The following is a 19,759-nucleotide window of genomic DNA, read 5'->3' on the forward strand; positions in this document are numbered from 1 at the left end:
CGTTATTTAATTCACCAGCGCTTGCATTCACACGGGAAATAGAAGCAACAGGCTTTTCAGTCGCGTGACTATCAATGATGATCAGGATGCTATGCTATGTTTTTTCATAAATCTTACTCACCAACCAAGCCCAGGAATGGCAACATACTGTACCGGTCCTCCAGTTCAGTTTAAAACTTGGGAGAACATTTTTTTTGTAGCAAATCCCTAAAAACACTGGAGTGCTCTTGTTGTATAGAGGAAATTGGACCAGTGTAAACACATTGTCCAATCATTGCATTGACAATCCAACCTTGCTAGCAAACAGAGAACACTGGTCCAAACTTGTGATTGACATAACTGATGCGTTCCTCAAGGCACCACTCTAAGTCCTCTCCTTTTTGGCAGTTAACATTTTTTTTGTAATGTGATTAATATTAGTGAGATGTTGCTGTAATAATAATAACTGGGATTTATGTAGCGCTTTTCTAAGTACCCAAAGTCGCTTTACATGTAGAACCCATCATTCATTCACACCTGGTGGTGGTAAGCTACTTTCATAGCCACAGCTGCCCTGGGGTAGACTGACGGAAGCGTGGCTGCAATTTGCGCCAACGGCCCCTCCGACCAACACCTGTCATTCATCATTCAATTCACCGGTGTGAGTGGCACCGGGGGCAAAGGGTGAAGTGTCCCGCCCAAGGACACAACGGCAGCGATTTTTGGATGGTAAGAGGCGGGGAGCGAACCTGCAACCCTCAGGTTTCTGGCACGGTTGCTCTACCCACTACGCCATGCCGCCCCTGTAGCTTGTTTACTTCAGATGTAGTCAGTATTTTTTTAGTTCTTTAGTTGTACTCGTGTTCCACAAAGTTGCATTTAATGTCCCCTTTTTTTCATTATTTGGGTTATTCAACAGGTGCCCTGTGAGTTTAGTTAAAAAAAATTGTGAAAGACTCACGTCTGGCCCCCAGGTCCTTAGTTTCTGGAAAATGTACTATCTAAAAGTGACAGTGGATGTTTTGTAGAGAAAATTGAGCTGTGTGAGAAAATTTCAAGTTAAAAAAAAAACATTTTAAATTCACATACTGTAGACCAGTGATCCCCAACCTTTTTGTAACTGCGGACCGGTCAACGCTTGAAAATTTGTCCCACGGACCGTGGGGTGGGAGGGTGGGGGGAATGGTTTTTTTTTTTTTTTTGGTCATAAAAAAATACAATCATGTGTGCTTACGGACTGTATCCCTGCAGACTGTATTGATCTATATTGATATATAATGTAGGAACCAGAAATATTAATAACAGAAAGAAACAACCCTTTTGTGCGAATGAGTGTAAATGGGGGAGGGAGGTTTTTTGGGTTGGTGCACTAATTGTAAGTGTAACTTGTGTTTTTTATGTTGATTTAATAAAAAAATAAAAACAAATAAAAATCTTTTTTTAAATTTATTTATTTATTTATTTTTAAACTTTTTGTATGGCCCGGTACCAATCGATCCATGGACCGGTACCGGGCCGCGGCACGGTGGTTTGGGACCAATGCTGTAGACCATCAAATATAAACACTGTAACGAATGTAAACATCGAGTACAAAAATCTATCAGTATTTGACAATCGAAATAAAGCTGATGTTAAAAATACTAAAGCCGGAAAAATAGTCAGTGCTACCAGAAAGAAAATGAATAAAAAAATACTAATTACTAAAATATTAATTATATCTTTTTTGGATGGATGGAAATCACAATTAATTCAACTTCAAAAGTCTGACTAATCTGATTAAAAACTAACCATTTGACAGCACTAATTTATATCTGCAACATCTAATATTATTCCATTACTATACTGGGGATCAGTCAATCCGATTTATGGGGTTTAACAACAGCAACACTCGGCGTGTCAAAAAGAAAAGATTTTCAGATTAATCGCGATTCTTATTTGTAACGATTCTTAATCGTTAAAAAAACATTTTTTTTATTGATTTAAAAAAATACAGTATGCTATTTTTTTCCAATCTGGCCTGTCCAACTACTCAGGCAAATCCTATTGTTGATGTAGATGCCCGTATCTGCTCTACAGATTTACCTTAGAAAAGAAAAACGTTAGATACTTCTCTTCTTGCCTTATTTGTATTCGACTTTATTAAATGTTTGGGTAGCATTTTATCAAACAAAATCAGTTTTCTTTTAAAAAATATAGAAATTGATCAGAGCTGTTTATCTATTTTATGGAGGAATGTAGTTAATCATAGAACTGGCATCCAATATTATTTAAAAAAAAGTATATATTTTTAATCGAAAAGCGTTTTAAATGGAGAATCGATTCTAAATCTAATCGTTACCCCCAAGAATCGAATCGAATTATTTGGTGCCCAAAGATTCACAGCCCTCAGCACCACCATTAACTGTGTTCATCACAAAAACACAGTGAGGTTTTGCCAAATTTTCATCCACAAATACATTCATGTGACCCCACAGCGTGTCTTATTTTTTTGTATACATGACACGTACACAAGAACTAAAATATGTACACTAATTTAGTGTGCCCTGCTCTTAAATGAGTGTTAATGAATACATCAGAGAAAGGGAGAGAGGGAGTTTAGAGATGGACGAGGAGGCTTGGGTGAAGCCTGCTGCGGCAAACGGGGGGGGGAAAGAGAGGAGGAACACACGGAGTAAAAAGAGGAGGTCAAGACTGAAGAAGTGTGTGTTTCAAGAGATAAGCCCAAAGGCTATGTGTTTTTTAAGTAAGAGGGACAGCAGCATGAGATATGTGGGAACAAAGCTGTGTGCAGGGCCCAGCGCGTGTACACATGCACCTAATGTAGACACAAAAACATGAATGATTCTAGTGTACCGTGTTCTTTTTGGTCTGCTTTGGGAGAAAGATCATCTGTTTTCTAATAATAAAGTGTGAAAAAACATTTCAATTATTTTTCTTATTGATGCATTTCTTAACCCCTCATGTGACATCATCTGATTGGTCATACCTTTGTGCTCTCAAGGGACAGCAAGCTGACCATGTTGCTAAGGGAGTCGCTTGGCAACATGAACTGCCGCACCACCATGATCGCTCACATCTCGGCCTCTCCCGGAGACTTCTCGGAAAGTCTCTCCACCATCCAGCTCGCATCCCGGGTCCTCCGTATGAAAAAGAAAAAAAATAAAGTAACCGTGGTGAGTTTTAGTGAAACGGTCCATTCGCATGGTAGATAATTTGGTCTCAGAGTGGCCAGCATGTGGCGCTGCGGTGAAAAAAGCTTGTTACTACAGCGATTACATATTGAAATGGATGTATCCCATAATTGAGTTATGCCATATTACTCTGTTCATTATTTACTATTTGGGGCAGTGGAGCTTTCCGCCCTAAGTTGCCAAGGAAACGGCATAGCTCGCTAGCGGCAATGATACTCCTTATAGAGCTGGGGAGCACAAATGATGCCAGAGCAGAGATCCCATCAATTCTGCATGGCAACACCAAAAATTGTATTTGAGTTACCAAGTTTTATTAAGGCTACTTTGTGTCCTTATTACCAAAGCTTTGTTGTTTTTACACTGAATTTATGTGACTTAATTTGTTGCATTTGAATTTTGTGAACTGATTTTTTTTTTTTTACATAAGATTATGCTGACATTTTCACAGAATAAAAAACAGTGAGCAAATTGCGTGTGTTTTAAAATTCACTGCAGAAATATTCATTGCTTCAAAACTCAAGACCCACTTCTGGTAAATTAAGGCAGGAGCAATGGATTGTGTCTCAGAACCAGCCAATGAGGTCTCAAGTTTGTATTCATGTGACATATAAATATGATTTTTAGAAACTGAATTTTAAAAAACACTGTAGTTTTACAAGCCATTTTGCTCACACATTTTTATTCAATTAAATCGTCAGCATAATTTAATGTAAAAAAAATTCACAATACCTTACTTTTGTGTAATTAGGAGTGAAAACACTCTGGTAGTAAAGACACAAATGAACCTTCATAATTACAGACATTTTACTTTATTCTTGTTAATAAGAATAAATTAATTAGGCATCGTGAGTGTGAATGTTGTTTATCTGTGTTGGCCCTGCAATGAGGTGGCGACTTGTCCAGGGTGTACACCGCCTTCAGTGCAGCTGGGATAGGTTCCAGCCCCCCGCAACCCCAAAACGAACAAGCAGTAGAAAATGGATGTTTTATTTCTAAAAAAAAAACATCTCATAGAAAATAAGTTAGCGTAATCCACTCGCCAAATCTTTTAAAGATGTAATGTTACAGTGTAAACTCTGCATTCTTGTTAAAAGTATATGTTTCAATTCAAAACATCATAGATTTTTTTTCTGTAATTTACTCTTCTGTAAACGGCACATGAAATATGTTGTGTTTGTCTGTCACTGTCATTGTCCCAGCAGTACACCTCCAGCTCCTCTGGAGGAGAGAGCTCCTGCGAGGAAGGTCGCATGCGCCGCCCCACCCACCTGCGGTCTTTCCACAACCGTGGCGACCCTGGATCGGACCTCCCGCTGCTGCGCCTGTCCAGCGACCCGGATGAGTACTCCAGCAGTGAGCAGTCATGCGACACGGTCATCTATGTGGGCCCCAACGGTGCCGCCGTGTCAGACAGAGAGCTGACAGACAATGAGGGTCCGCCAGAGTTTGTGCCCATAATTCCTGCCTTGCTGCAGGCTAAAACATCAGAGGCGCAGCATCAGAGTCAGGTGATCATTTAGATTTACAGTAGCTTAGATCCAAAATGGATGATAATAGGACTGACGAATGAATTCTGGTTCACCAGGTACAGCCAGAGCCAGAGAGCCAGGAGCAGCATGAAGGTCCATTTCAGCCCCAGCCTGCACAATCCCTAGTGGGACAGTCTTTAGCCCCCGTGCCTGAGGAGGGGGCCGAGTGCCTAAAGTGTAACACCTTTGCTGAGCTGCAGGAGAGACTGGACTGCATTGATGGCAGTGAGGAGGTACAGAAAACTACTGTAGTCATGTATACTACCACAGTATTACTAATTCAAGTATTAGAATGACAAAATATAACTGCTTCCACTTTTCTGGAAATAGTTTTCTAAAGATGTTGGAATCCGTTTGTGGGAACCTTTGCACATCCGCAAGGTCAAAGGTCACTGATTTTGGGCCGTCTCACTATTTACATAGCATATTTTAAAAACAGATACAATTTCACAAAGTGCTGCACAGTAGTTAAAATACACATTCAAAAGCCGGGTTAGACTAGACACGGTCTTGATTCTGTTCTAGACTCTAGAATAGGAAACAATACATTTAAAAACTTAAATACAGGGTCACCCAAAAAAAACAGAACCCACTAATCTTTAAATGAATCTGTTAATATTCATTTTACAACTTTGTACATAAAATATTGCAACAATAATTAACTAAAACATGTCTAGGTCAACCAAATAACATTTTGCGTTGAGGTCTACTTCAACAAACCATACATTGTAGTAGTTGAAGGAGCAGCGGCTCTACTCTGAACCTCTCCCAGATGACCGAGCTTCTCACCCTACCTCTGAGGGTGATCCCAGACATTCTGTGGAAGAAACTCATTTCTTGTATTGTATTCGCGACCTTGTCCTTCCGGTCATTACTCAAAGTTCGCGACAATAGGTGAGGGTGGGAACGAAGACTGACAGGTGAAGAGGGCGCTGAATCCAGAAGGCCCGAACAGACCAGTACAGTGACTGCATCACTGTCAATCTCATGTTCCATTCTTCCCTTACTCGTGAACAAGACCCCGAGATACTTGAACTCCTTCATTTGAGGTGGAACTTCACTCCCAACCGGGGGGGTGCGGTCCGCCCTTTCCCAACTGAGAACCATGGCCTCAGATGTGGAGGTGCTGATCCTCATCCCAAAAGCTTCACACTCGGCTGTAAACCTCCCCAGAGAACGCTGAAGGTCCCAGCCTTATGAAGCTAACAGGACCACATCATCTGCAAAAAGCAGAGATGCAATCCTCAGGTCACCAAACTCCAAACCCTCTACACCATGACAGTGCCTAGATGTTCTTTCCATTAAAATAATGAACAGGACTGGCGACAAAGGCCTTGGCGGAGTCCAACGTTCACTGTGGGCATGTCTGACTTGCTACCGGCAACGCGAACCAGACTCCTGCTTTGATTGTACAGGGAGCGAATTGACGTCTCCCTGGTGTGGTGTTTCGGGCATGTCCAGCTGGGAGGAGGACCTGGGGCAGACTTAGGACACGCTGGGAGGACTATGTCTCACAGCTGGCCTGGGATCACTTCGGTCTCCTCACAGTGGAACTAGAGGAGGTGGCCGGGGACAGGGAAGTCTGGGCATCTCTGCTCAGACTGCTGCCCTCGGGACCAGGGCTCGGATAAGTTGCGGTAAATAGATGGCTGAACTGTAGTGCAACCAAATTTTCAGAAAAAGTTTGGGTCGTGCTGCATCAAAAAGCTGAATTTTTGACTGCGTTCGGAAGTTCAGAGAGTATGGGCCTGAGCAACGTTTTAATTTTTAAAATCCCAAAGAGGAATGTGTTTGAGTACTTGACAACATTGCTGTCAATTTTGTGCGACATATTCAAGTTTTTTTCCAATGCCGCAGATCCCATTTGGAGAATATTTTGGAAAGTCAATCAATCAATCAATCTTTATTTATACAGCCCTAAATCACAAGTGTCTCAAAGGGCTGCACAAGCCACAACGACATCCTCGGTACAAAGCCCACATACGGGCAAGGAAAAACTCACCCCAGTGGGACGTCGATGTGAATGACTATGAGAAACCTTGGAGAGGACCGCATATGTGGGTAACCCCCCCCCCCCCCCCCCCCCCCCTCTAGGGGAGACCGAAAGCAATGGATGTCGAGTGGGTCTGACATAATATTGTGAGAGTCCAGTCCATAGTGGATCCAACATAATAGTAAGAGTCCAGTCCATAGTGGGGCCAGCAGGACACCATCCCGAGCGGAGACGGGTCAGCAGCGCAGAGATGTTCCCAGCCGATGCACAGGCGAGCGGTCCACCCCGGGTCACGACTCTGGACAGCCAGCACTTCATCCATGGCCACCGGACCTGTGCCCCCCCTCCTCAAGGAAAAGGGGAGCAGAGGAGAAAAGAAAAGAAACGGCAGATCAACTGGTCTAACAGGGGGGCTATTTAAAGGCTAGAGTATACAAATGAGTTTTAAGATGGGACTTAAATGCTTCTACAAGAACATGAATTTTATACAACATGAATTTTATACAAAGTAACCATGATAACTGAAACTTTGGGGAATGATTGTACACAGACTGAATTTAAAGGTCCTTTTTAGGATTTAACACATTTCTTCTGGGTCCTGGTCTTTTTTGGGGTCACCCTGTACATTAAAGGAAAAAAAAAGTTTAAGGGTCTGCCTCTTAAAGGCCTACTGAAACCCACTACTACTGACCACGCAGTCTGATAGTTTATATATCAATGATGAAATCTTAAAATTGCAACACATGCCAATACGGCCGGGTTAACTTATAAAGTGCAATTTTAAATTTCCTGCGAAACTTCCGGTTGAAAACGTCTAGGTATGATGACGTATGTGCGTGACGTCGATGGTTGAAACTGAAGTATTGGGACGCCATTGTATCCAATACAAAAAGCTCAGTTTTCATCGCAAAATTCCACAGTATTCTGGACATCTGTGTTGGTGAATCTTTTGCAATTTGTTTAATGAACAATGGAGATTGCAAAGAACAAACCTGTAGGTGCGATCTGTGTATTAGCGTCTGGCTACGGCAACACAACCAGAAGGACTTTAGCAGACGCGCTATCCGACGCTAGCCGCCGACCGCATCGATGATCGGGTGAAGTCCTTCGTCGCTCCGTCGATCGCTGGAACGCAGGTGAGCTTCGGTGTTGATGAGCAGATGAGGGTTGGCGTAGGTGGAGAGCTAATGTTTTTATCATAGCTCTGTCGAGGTCCGTAGCTAAGTCAGATTCAATGGCGTCGTTAGCAACAGCATTGTTAAGCTTCACCAGGCTGGAAAGCATTAACCGTGTAGTTACAGGTCCATGGTTTAATAGTATTGTTGATTTTCTGTCTATCCTTCCAGTCAGGGGTTTATTTCTTTTGTTTCTATCTGCAGTTAAGCCCGATGCTATCACGTTAGCTCCGTAGCTAAAGTGCTTCACCGATGTATTGTCGTGGAGATAAAAGTCACTGTGAATGTCCATTTTGCGTTCTCGACTCTCATTTTCAAGAGGGTATAGTATCCGAGGTGGTTTAAAATACAAATCCGTGATCCACAATAGAAAAAGGAGAGAGTGTGGAATCCAATGAGCCCTTGTACCTAAGTTACGGTCAGAGCGAAAAAAGATGCGTCCTGCACTGCACTCTACTCTAATACTTCACTCTCACGTTTCTCATCCACGAATCCTTCATCCTGGCTCAAATTAATGGGGTAATCGTCGCTTTCTCGGTCCCAATCGCTCTCGCTGCTGGTGTAAACAATGGGAAAATGTGAGGAGACTTTCAACTTGTGACGTCACGCTAGGCAAGGCAAGGCTAGCCAGGCAAGGCTTTTTTTTATCAGCGACCAAAAGTTGCGAACTTTATCGTCGTTGTTCTATACTAAATCCTTTCAGTAAAAATATGGCAATATCGCGAAATGATCAAGTATGACACAGAATGGATCTGCTATCCCCGTTTAAATAAAAAAAATTAATTTCAGTAGGCCTTTAAAAACACACATGATTTCAAGCGACTGATGAGAGTTGCGTGATCTACTGTGTCTAATGCAGCAAGATATAAAATAATCAAAAAGGCAGAATCAACATTAAAACATAGCATGTAAATCAAGATTAGACTTTAATTTTAGAAGTACAGCTGTTGGTATTTTTTTTTTTTAATATAAGGAAGCTTCAAAATGGTCTAAAAAAAACAGAGGGCTCTAAATGAGTTTTTTGAGCAGAGGCTCCACAACAGCTCGCTTAAAGTAATGTGGAACAATTCCTGAAGCACAACTGCTATTTATGATTTCTTGGCTGTGGGGGCCAATGACAACCCAGACATATGCTTGAACAGACTAGGAGACTTTAAGTCAGGCAGATTTGAGCTATGATATAATTTTGTTGAGCGACGACAGAGACAGCGGCTCTAACTGGTTGAAAGTGAATGGAAATGTGACAAAAATAGAAGGGTCAAAAGATGGGAGAAAAATGATGGTGTCAAACGTACCGCTAACAGGGTTAAGATGTTTTTCACGGACCTGTGGCCAAGTTTCTAAGAATTTTGTTTGGGGTACATTTAAAACAGAATCAGTAGTTTTTGTTAATATTATTTGTAATCATGTCAGAAAAGTATTTGTTCTTCTATGACTTCAGACTTCCCTGATACACTTTCCAGGAGTCTATAGATATAACATGGTCAACATAAAGCTTATCTTTCTTCCCAGGGCTACTACAAATGACAACAACAATTCAGTTCAATCCAATATTTGCAATAATCATGTGTTTATTTCATACAAAATCTCGAAAGTTTATATAAAAAGATAGAAAAAAAATAGGTTGATATAGTTCCAAGGTGGGAATAAAAGTGTTTGATAGCGCCTACCGCAGTGAAGCCACTTCCAAACTGCCATGCTGCTTTGACATTAATTTAAAAAGTAAACAAAACACAATAAAGGGGCAAAAAAATTAAAAAAAACATGTTTTTAGACACTTCATTCTTGGGGAAACCGTTCGGCCAAAATATAAACTTGAAAAGCACGCAATGCTAAATTAGCAATTGCCTATATGCTGCTAAACTGAAGCAAAACTATTACAAAGGACATGTAGACTTACTGCTATATAGAAGTTTAGCACAGACAAAGTATAATTGTATCCATTAGGTAATTCAGTCCATCAAAGTAGAACAAGCAAGCACCTGTAGAGCATGACAACCACATTATTGATTAGCCTGGGGTGATGGGTGGCCATAACCATGTGCCACTCCCGCCCCCCTTGTGTGTTTGGCATAGAGTGTTTATGCCAGGGGGCAGCGCTGTTTCCGCCATGTTAACCTTTGCCTTTCTGCACTGACACCTTGCCTCTCTCCTTAGTGAGTTCTAGTTAACCCCAAAGGCAAATTAATCCAAAAAAGGGTTTATAAGTGTTATTCTCTGTTGTTGAACTGTTAAATCTGTTTTTGTCCTCTATTCCGCTAAGGTGACCAAGTTTCCCTTTGAGGAGGTTCCAGCCAGTAAACTAGGTTCCACAGATCCGTGCTTGCTTTTCCCGGGCTCAGCTGTTCCTGCTGAGCCTGACTCTGCTGCTCCGACAGATACCGAAGCCAAAACAGGTACATTCCTTCATTATAATGCAACAATACTCATATTCAATAAATCTATACATATACTCCATACTAAGATAAATTCAAAATTGCTTCAATTTAACAAACTCAATCTCAGGGTCTTCACCTACTCAAGGAAATGTACTCCAGCTGTCTTCGCCCTCGACAGCCACATTAAGGAGAAAGACCAACGACCAGCAGCTGCAGGACATCAAGGAGGTGGTGGAGGAGGCTGAGCTGGCCCAGAGCATGATCCACAGTCTGGCTCAGAGTTCCGGTACTGCGGCCCTCATTGCAGGGAATTGGAATGTCACGGGAAGCAATACCTCTAACCCTCTGCACAGGGCCAAGGCCTCGCACCTGCATGACAGGTGAGACAAAAGCAAAATATTAGAACACCTTGGTGATTAACTAAATGAAGTTAAGGAGTTAATTTTTTCATCCTTGTCCCTACAGTCATGAAAGTCTGACCATGGGAGGTAACGCTGAAGCAAAGACACGCCCACTTGGTTCACCACGCCTCGGCATCGCCAGTCTGACTAAAACCTCAGAATACAGGTATAGCTCATCAATAATCATGTTGACCAAGGACAATTACTCTCAGTAAAGACACCATCTTTAAAATGATTATTATAATGTTAAATATTACAGTCTGTGTTGTCTGCAGGCCTCCATTGTCGCCTTCACAACGGTGTAAAGTGCACACTCAGAAGTGTGTGATACCAGCGACCCCCCCACTGTCTTCACACACTTTGGCTCAGGACGGACAAATCACAGAATCTTTGAACTCTGACAGTATGACTCCCAAAATAATACTCTAATTTCCATTTAACTGGCTGACGATTTCCTTTAATTACCATTCTTATAATCAAACGTGTTTCCCACAATTCAGACAGTTTGGCTGCAGACAGTGGCCGCTCCTCCACCGAGTGCCCACTGTCTAGAACTTCTCCTGTGGGTATGAGTCCCCAAGTCAAAGATTCCATTCCATCGCTATCTGCCAGCTTGGGTTCAGCCGAAACACTTTGCGATGATGAAGTCCCACCCATACCTTTGGATACACACAGGGATGGTGGGTGGAACTTTTCGTATAATGACTTTAACCTACTAGTTTGGAAATAAAAGCCCAAATTAAGAAACTCCTGTCTTGTCCACTGCAGCATCCATGCCAGTTGGACCTCACCTGCTCAGTGAGGAAGTACTAGTATACACGGGGGATAGCAGAGGAGAGGATGACTTCCACATTGCAGCTCTCATGGCGACACAGAATCTGACCTGTCGTCCAATGAGCATCATCAGCTTTAATAGCGATGGTTGCTCCGTGGACGCCCTTGCTTCAGACTCACATGCCTCTGCAATTCTCACAGACTCTGTGCAGGACGGAGCTGCAGAGAACTATCACGTGACTCCAATAAGCTGTGGGGTTACAGAGGTGGTGGCTAAGGCAGAGGTTAGTGGGACTGAAACACACAGTTTTAGGTTTGGATACCTCGTGATAGTTGCAGCTAAAAAGAGCTTTTACTACTCAAAGAAGATGTTCTACAAAAGTGTTTCTGTGGAAATCTTGTCCAAGCTTGTCTTTACATGGACCTTAATTTGTGCATTGGGTACAAAAAAAGAGCCCTCCTCAAACTGTCTCCGAGGTTGGAGGCAAGGTGTAGCCCAAACCCAGATTAATTAATTAATGTCATTCTCCACATGTACTAGCATAAATATACCAAATAAACATGAATTTGTGGTCCTGCCCAGTCCAAAAGATGAGGATTAAACAGTTGAGGACAAAATGATCCTTCTCGCACATTTATGGAGTCGATTTTCCTTTTTAATCCCCTACAGGTGGCGATGGCCAAGCTGCGCATGGAGGGGGAGGCTTTCGTGTCCCCCATCTCCTCCTGGATGAGTGATCTGAGTATGTGCAGTGAGGCGGATCAGTCCCTCCACAGCTTCAGCCTGTCCCAAAGTCAGCAAGGGGAAGCCCTGGCTGAAGTGAACTTCTCTTGCGGATTGGAAGGGTTGAGAAGAGGAAGTCTTGAAGTAGAACTGTCAGAAAAAGAGAGAGGAACTCCAACCAAAGACAGTCTGAGGAAACTGCCTCCATCAATGGCTAAGACCACCATTCAGTCTTTAACGGCACTTGGGAACCTCCCTACTTTCAAGACCCCGATCAGTACTCATACATGTGTAGCTAGTATATGCTGCTCATCGTCAAAGCCCACTGTGATGAACGCACTCCCGTTAGCTACTTTCTTCGGTGAGATATGCTTTGAGGACCCCTGGCTGAAGCGGGATGTGGATGACAGCTATTCAGGACAGAAGCCAGCAGCTGGAAATGGGAACCTTCAAAATTTCGTCAGAGATGGTAAGAAAGTAAACTTGCCAAGGCCCAAGCAAGATTTGCAAGGGCATGTTCTTTTTTTGTTAGTAGAGTTGACAACATAACTTTGTAAAGTGGTGACAAATACTTTCTTCACTGTTAGTCCTTAATTAAGTATCTGTGATGCCTCTCTAATAATGTATCTGCATTGTCCTTTGGCTGTGGATTAAAATCTTTTGACCGGATTGTTCATTTTTCTGTCAGCAGTTGAAGATCAAGGGGGATGTAGTTCTTGCGGAGAGGTGGTATCATCTCCAGATTCCTTCAAGAGAGTGGTGGATGGTTGTGAAATGGTTGCTGGTATACTAGTCCAAGGAGCGGCTTTGACTGATAACTACAACCCAGAAATCCATCGCACTGCCAGTCTCCCTCGTGGCTGGCATCGTCTGAACCGCCATGACGGCTTAGACAACACAGGGGACTACAAGAAGACTATCGGTGCCACCTGTTCAACTCCCTGCAGTCCTCGTGCCACACTTGACCGCCGGGGATCGACTGGCAAACAGGGTTTTTTCTCCCACAAGAAGGGAGGGATCCCGCCTCTGCCTCCTGTACGTAAGTCCAGCCTTGATCTGCGGAACAGGGCAGTCAGTCCACTTCACCAACACCTTCATGGGGTCTCCATGCTGGGTAGCTCTACAGATGATATGGTGGGATCTGGATGTGGCAGCAGACCACGAGGTCCCAGCACAGACAGCAGTAAACTTTTTAGTGCCAAGTTGGAGCAACTTGCAAGCAGAACTAACTCTCTGGGTCGAGCCCACAGTAGTTCCCACCACTATGACTGTTTCTCCTTAGAAAGAGGAGGGGGTGGACTCAAATGTGACGGCAACATGTCTCGTACAGGACGTAGCCTCACCCGTGCAGGATCGGTCTGTTCTTCATCTGGAAACAATTTTGGAGCAAATCCAGGTCCAAGCAGCGCTCCACAGTCGCCGGCAAAATCCAGTGGCCAGTCAAAGATCTCGGCTGTCAGTAAGCTGCTGATGACCAGCAGTCCTAAAGCCAGAAGTCTGTCTGCATCCAGCACCAAGACTCTCAGCTTTTCTACCAAGTCTCTGAGCCAGGCCTCAAGTAGAAGCTCGAGCTTGCCTCCTAATGGAAAGGTATCACTTCATTTGCATTCAAAACCACAACAATAAACTTCCAAACCTAAGCTTGTTGTCTCTGTCCTCAGCCCCAGGCCCCCATTCAGTGTCCAGTGCAGCAGCAGGGACCCTCTACTACATCCTGGTCGACACAGTCTCTGAGCCGCAGTCATGCGGGAAACTTAGCTGCCAAGCTGCCACTGCGAGCTGTCAATGGTCGTATCTCAGAGCTTCTCCAAGGAAGTGCAAGCTCACGTTCAAGGAATCATTCCCAAGGAGCTGGCGCCGACACAGGGGAGGAGAAAGGGGTTGGAGGTGCAGGGTGGGCCAAAGTTTTGTATCTCAAAAGGTTTTTCATTGTACATTATGTCATACATTGTTAAAATGCTTCCTGTTTGCTCTTAGTGGTGGGATCGATGTCACAGGAAGTGCTGCTGGAGGTGGTCTGGGGGAGGAGAGGTCTACATCTGTCCAAACTCTTCCTTCTCCCTACAGTAAAATCACTGCTCCACGAAAACCCCATCGCTGCAGCAGTGGCCATGCCAGCGACAACAGGTATTTGAACAATTGATTCTCCTTCATTCAGGTCGTAGTAAACCACAATAGGTTAAATCAGTGGCACATTGACATCTTCTCGGTTGTTGAAGAAGAAGTTGTCTTAGATCCAACACAGTGTGGCCAACATAGATCGGAACTCTGCTCCTACTTCTGGCTTCTAACAGCAGCGTCCTGAGTGGAGAGCTGCCCCCGGCCATGGGGAAGACTGCCCTGTTCTATCACAGCGGGGGAAGCAGTGGCTATGAGAGCATGCTGAGAGACAGCAGCGAGAACACTGGAAGTACTTCCTCAGCTCAAGACTCCGTCAGTGAGCACAGCTCGGCCACCACCTCCTCCAGACGCAGCTCCAAGAGCAACAAGAAGAGCAGGAGCAACACTGGACATTTGGGAGGTAAGTCTTCAATTGAAGTTAATATTGTGTTAAATTTTGTGTTAAGCTTGTCTGATTTAAGAAAACGCCTGTTTTTTAATTCATTACTGAAATAGTGTTCTTTATGTTGGCCTTTGTGTTTTATCGCAATACAATAATGGGGAACTGACCTTTGTAAGGTCTACAATTTTAAAGCCTCTAGCTAATGCTTCCTGTAATTACCTTTTTAACGACATTCACAGTAAATTTAAAGAACCATCAGGGAGGGGCATATTACAAAGGAGAATAATGGCAAGTATTGTCCACAGGCCTTTGCCCTAATTATTAATTATGAAACATGAAACAAATACAGCAAAAATATATATATATATATATATATATATAAGTCATTTTACTTGCAAGTGAAGGGTTAAGTTTACAAAGCATTTGGCCTATTGTAAAGGGTACCATAACAAACTAAAAATTGGTTGTTAGGGCCACAATGAAAAATAAAATGGTTTATGATATAATAATAATATATTAATTATTGATACATAAATACAATTAAAATAAAATGGTTTATCATATAATAATAATATATTAATTATTGATACATAAATACAATTAGAACAATAACAATGAATATTTCAGGATTACAAGAGAAGTTATATTATTAAAATAATAATGTTCCAATGTCTCTAATTTTAAAAGAATAACATCGTACTTTTATGAGGAAACGAGTATGTTTTAAAATTTTTATTTATTGATTTCTTAATTCCCAGATGAACATGTCACAGCAGTACATTGCTTTGCTTTAAATGCCAATACAGATAATAATATAGTGTGCTGTACAAAAAACGTCCTTAATTTATGTAAAAACAGTCCTATTATCTAAACTGGAAAAATCTAAATATATTTTGAGACACGTGAATATTTTGCTAATATTCTCGGAATATTACATACATTTTCTCTCATAATTTTCCGCCTTTTTCTAAAAAGTTGGATTTGTTTTTGGCTGTTTGTTTGTTTGAATGAATGTGGTACAGCACAAAGGTTTTTGCACTTTTGTTTCTAACATGCTCACTCAGCACTTCTGGCATGTTCCAACCAACTGGGCACTGCAAATGATGGATCGTAAGCTGTAAAAGTCCACATTGTGACAAAGTGTTTTGAGAAGAAAGTAGAAATAAAAAGACAGTCTGCTGTGCCGTGAGAAAGCTGTGTTTGCAGGTATAGGAAAGGTGACCTCGACCATCCATGTGTGAAATGGTGGCGGGGCACTGCTGCTGCTGGCTATAATGAATCTACATTCACCAGAACATTACACAGGTGCCTTAATGTGCCTGCCAAACTACACTCCACTGCTTATGCATGACGATGGATATGTGCATAAAAAGGCAGCGCAATCTCCGATTATTGATTTCTATTGGATCAACCTTCTCAGTGTTTGGATTTACGCTTATTGTTCTTGAACCTTTTGACGACTACTCTTGAGACATAAAGCTTTAAAAAGTCACTAAGTAATAGCAATTTGTCCAGTGTGTAGTCCAAAGTGTGAGTTGAGAATATGGCAGCAAATGTTCATCACATTTCTATTTTAATACTTAAATTGGATTCACTCCTCCTGTTCATTTTTTATTCCATGTCTCATCGTGCACATTATCTCCCTCCTTCTTCTCTACATGTACCGTTTCCACGTGACGGAGTGTAATTCTCCATGTGGCTGCTTCTAACTACATAATGACATACAAATGTCTCCACTCGATCTTTCAGTGCTGTGCTAATACTAAAAACATTATTAAAATAACTCCTCTATTGCCTCCATCCTCCATTTATATGTATGTATATATACATATATATATATACAGTATATATACACACATATATATATATACATACACATATGTACATATATATGCACATGTATACACATACATGTATACATATATGCACAAACATATACTGTATATATATATGTGTATATATATATGTATATATATATATGTGACTATATATATATATGTGATTATATATGTATATACATATACATATATAGATGCATACATACGTACATACATATATATATATACACATATACATTTATATATTTATATACATATATATATACACATTTATACATATATACATACATATATATACATATATACATACATATATATATACATATATACATACACATACATATGTACATACGTACATACATATATATACACATATATACATACATATATACATATATATATACATATATATATATATACATACATATGTACATACGTACATACATATATATACACATATATACATATATATATATATATATATATATATATATATATATATACACACACATCAATATATATTTACATAGGAGGCTCCAACTATTCTGTTCCAAGGCAAATTTCACTTCAAAATACATCCTGACTGGACTTTAGATAAACACTGTTGGAAAGTTCTGAGACAATCAATGACATGCATTCAAGTACAACATTTAACAAAATGTTCCTGGATGACATTTTTTTTTAAGTATATTTAAAATAATAACTTGTGATTAATCAAAATTAACAAGTGTGAGTAACCGGACACTTATCCACCAATTATTATTCTTTTAGGTCTCCAGCGTCGTCGGCTTATCCCTGCACTGACCTTGGACTCTTCCACCTCCTCGTCTCCTCACCGCTCCAATAAACAGCCCATAACGTCCTCGTCATCCTCCTCCTCAAGCCCAGGTGCCTGCTGGGTAGATGGGCCTCTGGGGCCGCCTGCTCCCATGAATGTCCGAAGTACAGCGGCCACAACGGAGACCTTTGAGATCAAGGTGTACGAGATAGACGACGTGGAGCGCCTGCAGAAGAGGAGGGACAAAGGCAGGGCCAAAGTGAGACAATAACAGCATAGGAACATTTTCTCTGCATGCGTGTTCAGCTCATTAAACATATTTAACTAACTTGCAATGTATTGTGCAAAAAGTCAAATTATTTTCAAAGTTAAACAACAATGGAGGCAGTCTCTGAGGGGGATCTCAATTACTTGATACATGAACGAGTACATCTTCTGCAGTCCACTGTGGATTAATACTCCCAAAACTTTGCATGTTTGTGTGTATTAGGAGACGGTGTACGTCAGTGGTAAACTTCGCCTTCTGGAGCACCGTCAACAGCGCATCAGCGAGGTCCGATCCAAGTACCAGTGGTTGAAGAAAGAGCTGGAACAAACCAAACAGTACCTGATGCTGGAGCCGCACACTTGGACCACAGAGTGTAAGTGTCGCAACGCTTTTAATTGGCAATCGATAATAAAAATAAAAAAAAGTGTGTGTGTGTACGGCAGTATTAATTTTGTTAACTAATAATTTCGTTTTAGTTATCGTCATCAACCTATTTTCCCCTGATAAAAATAAGACCACAACGAATCAAAACAAAGGCATGTTAACCAAAACATGACAAAATTACCTGACATTTTTGTCGCCGAATAAAAACAAGATGAAAATGTTCATGTTCCAATTATATTTGATTCGGTTTTGTTGAAGGGTGGGGCAAGTTCGGAATGTATGACAGAGAAGTACGGTTAGTTACGAAGGAGAGCCAATCGGATGCTTTCCCTTGTGAGATGAGGAAGTTTGATTTCTTACCACCAAAACAATAATATATGGAATTAACATGTTCCACAATGTAATATATGTACACCTGGGTGAAAGTGAAGAGGACACCTTTTATTTGTGACGCTATATGATGCCATCAGCATGCGAGTCATCATCGATCGTGACATCTACACAACTGTAAATTAAAGCTATGTGTATTTGCTACTTCCGGTTCTCCTGACCTCATAAACAAATTAGAATGATGGCATGCATCATAACTCCGTGTCACAACACACATACATACTCTACCTGCTTTGCCAGAGACATAGCATAAAAAATAGAAAACGTGCCTGAAAGATATATATTGTTATTTACCCGTGCAGCAAAAAATGAATAATTACATCATTCCTGACCACAAGGTCATACTCATTTTATGTTAAGCAAATGCTTTGCAGATAGTCTAAATAAAGGTGCTTTCAAATAAACTTTAAAACAGGGGTCCCCAAACTTTTTGACTCGGGGGCCGCATTGGGTTAAAAAAATTAGGCCGGGGGCCAGGCTGTATATATATATATGTGTATATATACATATATACAGTGTCCTTATAATCCGTTTTATCATTTAACATCAATTAACATTGATGTTTGTCAACATTTAACATTGTCACGTTATCGATGGGAAAATTCATTTTTAGACAATATGATTTGCCTGAGCAGCTAGGAGACACCAAGAGTAACAAGCGGTAGAAAATGGATTAGAAAGGAAAGATTAAAAAAATAAAATAAAAAACTTTTTTTTTACTTGGGACTTCCTATGGGCCGGATTTTGGATGCTGGGGGGCCGGATTCGGCCCGCGGGCCGTAGTTTGGGGACCCCTGCTTTAAAGAGGCCCTATCTTTTACACTTTATATATTAGTCGACTAAATTTACTGTAAAAAGTTGTGTAATTTTGTTGATGAAACTAGACTAAAACTAAATTAATTTAGATGACTAAAACTAAATAAAAAACTGTAGTTAATATTAACAGTGGTGTGTGTTGATCATGTTCCTGCACTATGATATGGGCAGTGTTTAATTTTGGAATATTCTGTGAGCCCAACAAAAACCAAATAGCAGTGGGCCACAAATGATCCCCGGGCCGGTCTTTGGACACTGATGCTCATACTATTATCATTGTAGCTTGTTTTTTCATTGCTGTACTGTTGCCTGAAAAAACAATACTGAAATGTATGTTAAAAATAACAACCAGTAAACATGAAGTAGGATAAATTACACTTACACACAATATTTTCCCTTCAAGTTCAAGATACAGTGGTACCTCAACTTAAGAGTTCCCCAAATTAAAGAGTGTTTTGAGGTAAGAGCTGTCTCTCGACTATTTGTTTTGCTTTAAGTTGCATCAAAAACATCCCCGCCGTTAGTTGGCGTAGCAAACGCAACAGCGAAGCCCTTAAGATCTGACCCAAACATCAGGTCTTACTCGCTAACATTAGCTTATACCCAAAGATTGACATAACTTTGTTTTTCCAATCACG

At 41.2% G+C, this 19,759-nt stretch overlaps 1 protein-coding gene across 1 annotated transcript in view; it reads left to right on the forward strand.

Moving 5' to 3' along the window:
- The window catches only part of kif26ba (kinesin family member 26Ba), a 168,754-nt gene that overhangs the window by 138,723 nt on the left and 10,272 nt on the right, over positions 1 to 19,759 (forward strand). The window contains exons 12-27 of the mRNA XM_061964360.2: positions 2,981 to 3,152; positions 4,373 to 4,678; positions 4,756 to 4,932; positions 10,131 to 10,263; positions 10,373 to 10,625; positions 10,711 to 10,812; positions 10,922 to 11,049; positions 11,147 to 11,326; positions 11,415 to 11,704; positions 12,091 to 12,613; positions 12,833 to 13,734; positions 13,806 to 14,038; positions 14,122 to 14,271; positions 14,439 to 14,665; positions 17,257 to 17,522; positions 17,754 to 17,904. Of these exons, the coding sequence (XP_061820344.2) occupies positions 2,981 to 3,152; positions 4,373 to 4,678; positions 4,756 to 4,932; positions 10,131 to 10,263; positions 10,373 to 10,625; positions 10,711 to 10,812; positions 10,922 to 11,049; positions 11,147 to 11,326; positions 11,415 to 11,704; positions 12,091 to 12,613; positions 12,833 to 13,734; positions 13,806 to 14,038; positions 14,122 to 14,271; positions 14,439 to 14,665; positions 17,257 to 17,522; positions 17,754 to 17,904 (4,193 nt within the window). The remainder of the gene's footprint in view (positions 1 to 2,980; positions 3,153 to 4,372; positions 4,679 to 4,755; positions 4,933 to 10,130; positions 10,264 to 10,372; positions 10,626 to 10,710; positions 10,813 to 10,921; positions 11,050 to 11,146; positions 11,327 to 11,414; positions 11,705 to 12,090; positions 12,614 to 12,832; positions 13,735 to 13,805; positions 14,039 to 14,121; positions 14,272 to 14,438; positions 14,666 to 17,256; positions 17,523 to 17,753; positions 17,905 to 19,759) is intronic.

The sequence above is a fragment of the Nerophis lumbriciformis genome, linkage group LG06, assembly GCF_033978685.3.
Source record: "Nerophis lumbriciformis linkage group LG06, RoL_Nlum_v2.1, whole genome shotgun sequence".
Lineage (NCBI taxonomy): Eukaryota > Metazoa > Chordata > Actinopteri > Syngnathiformes > Syngnathidae > Nerophis > Nerophis lumbriciformis.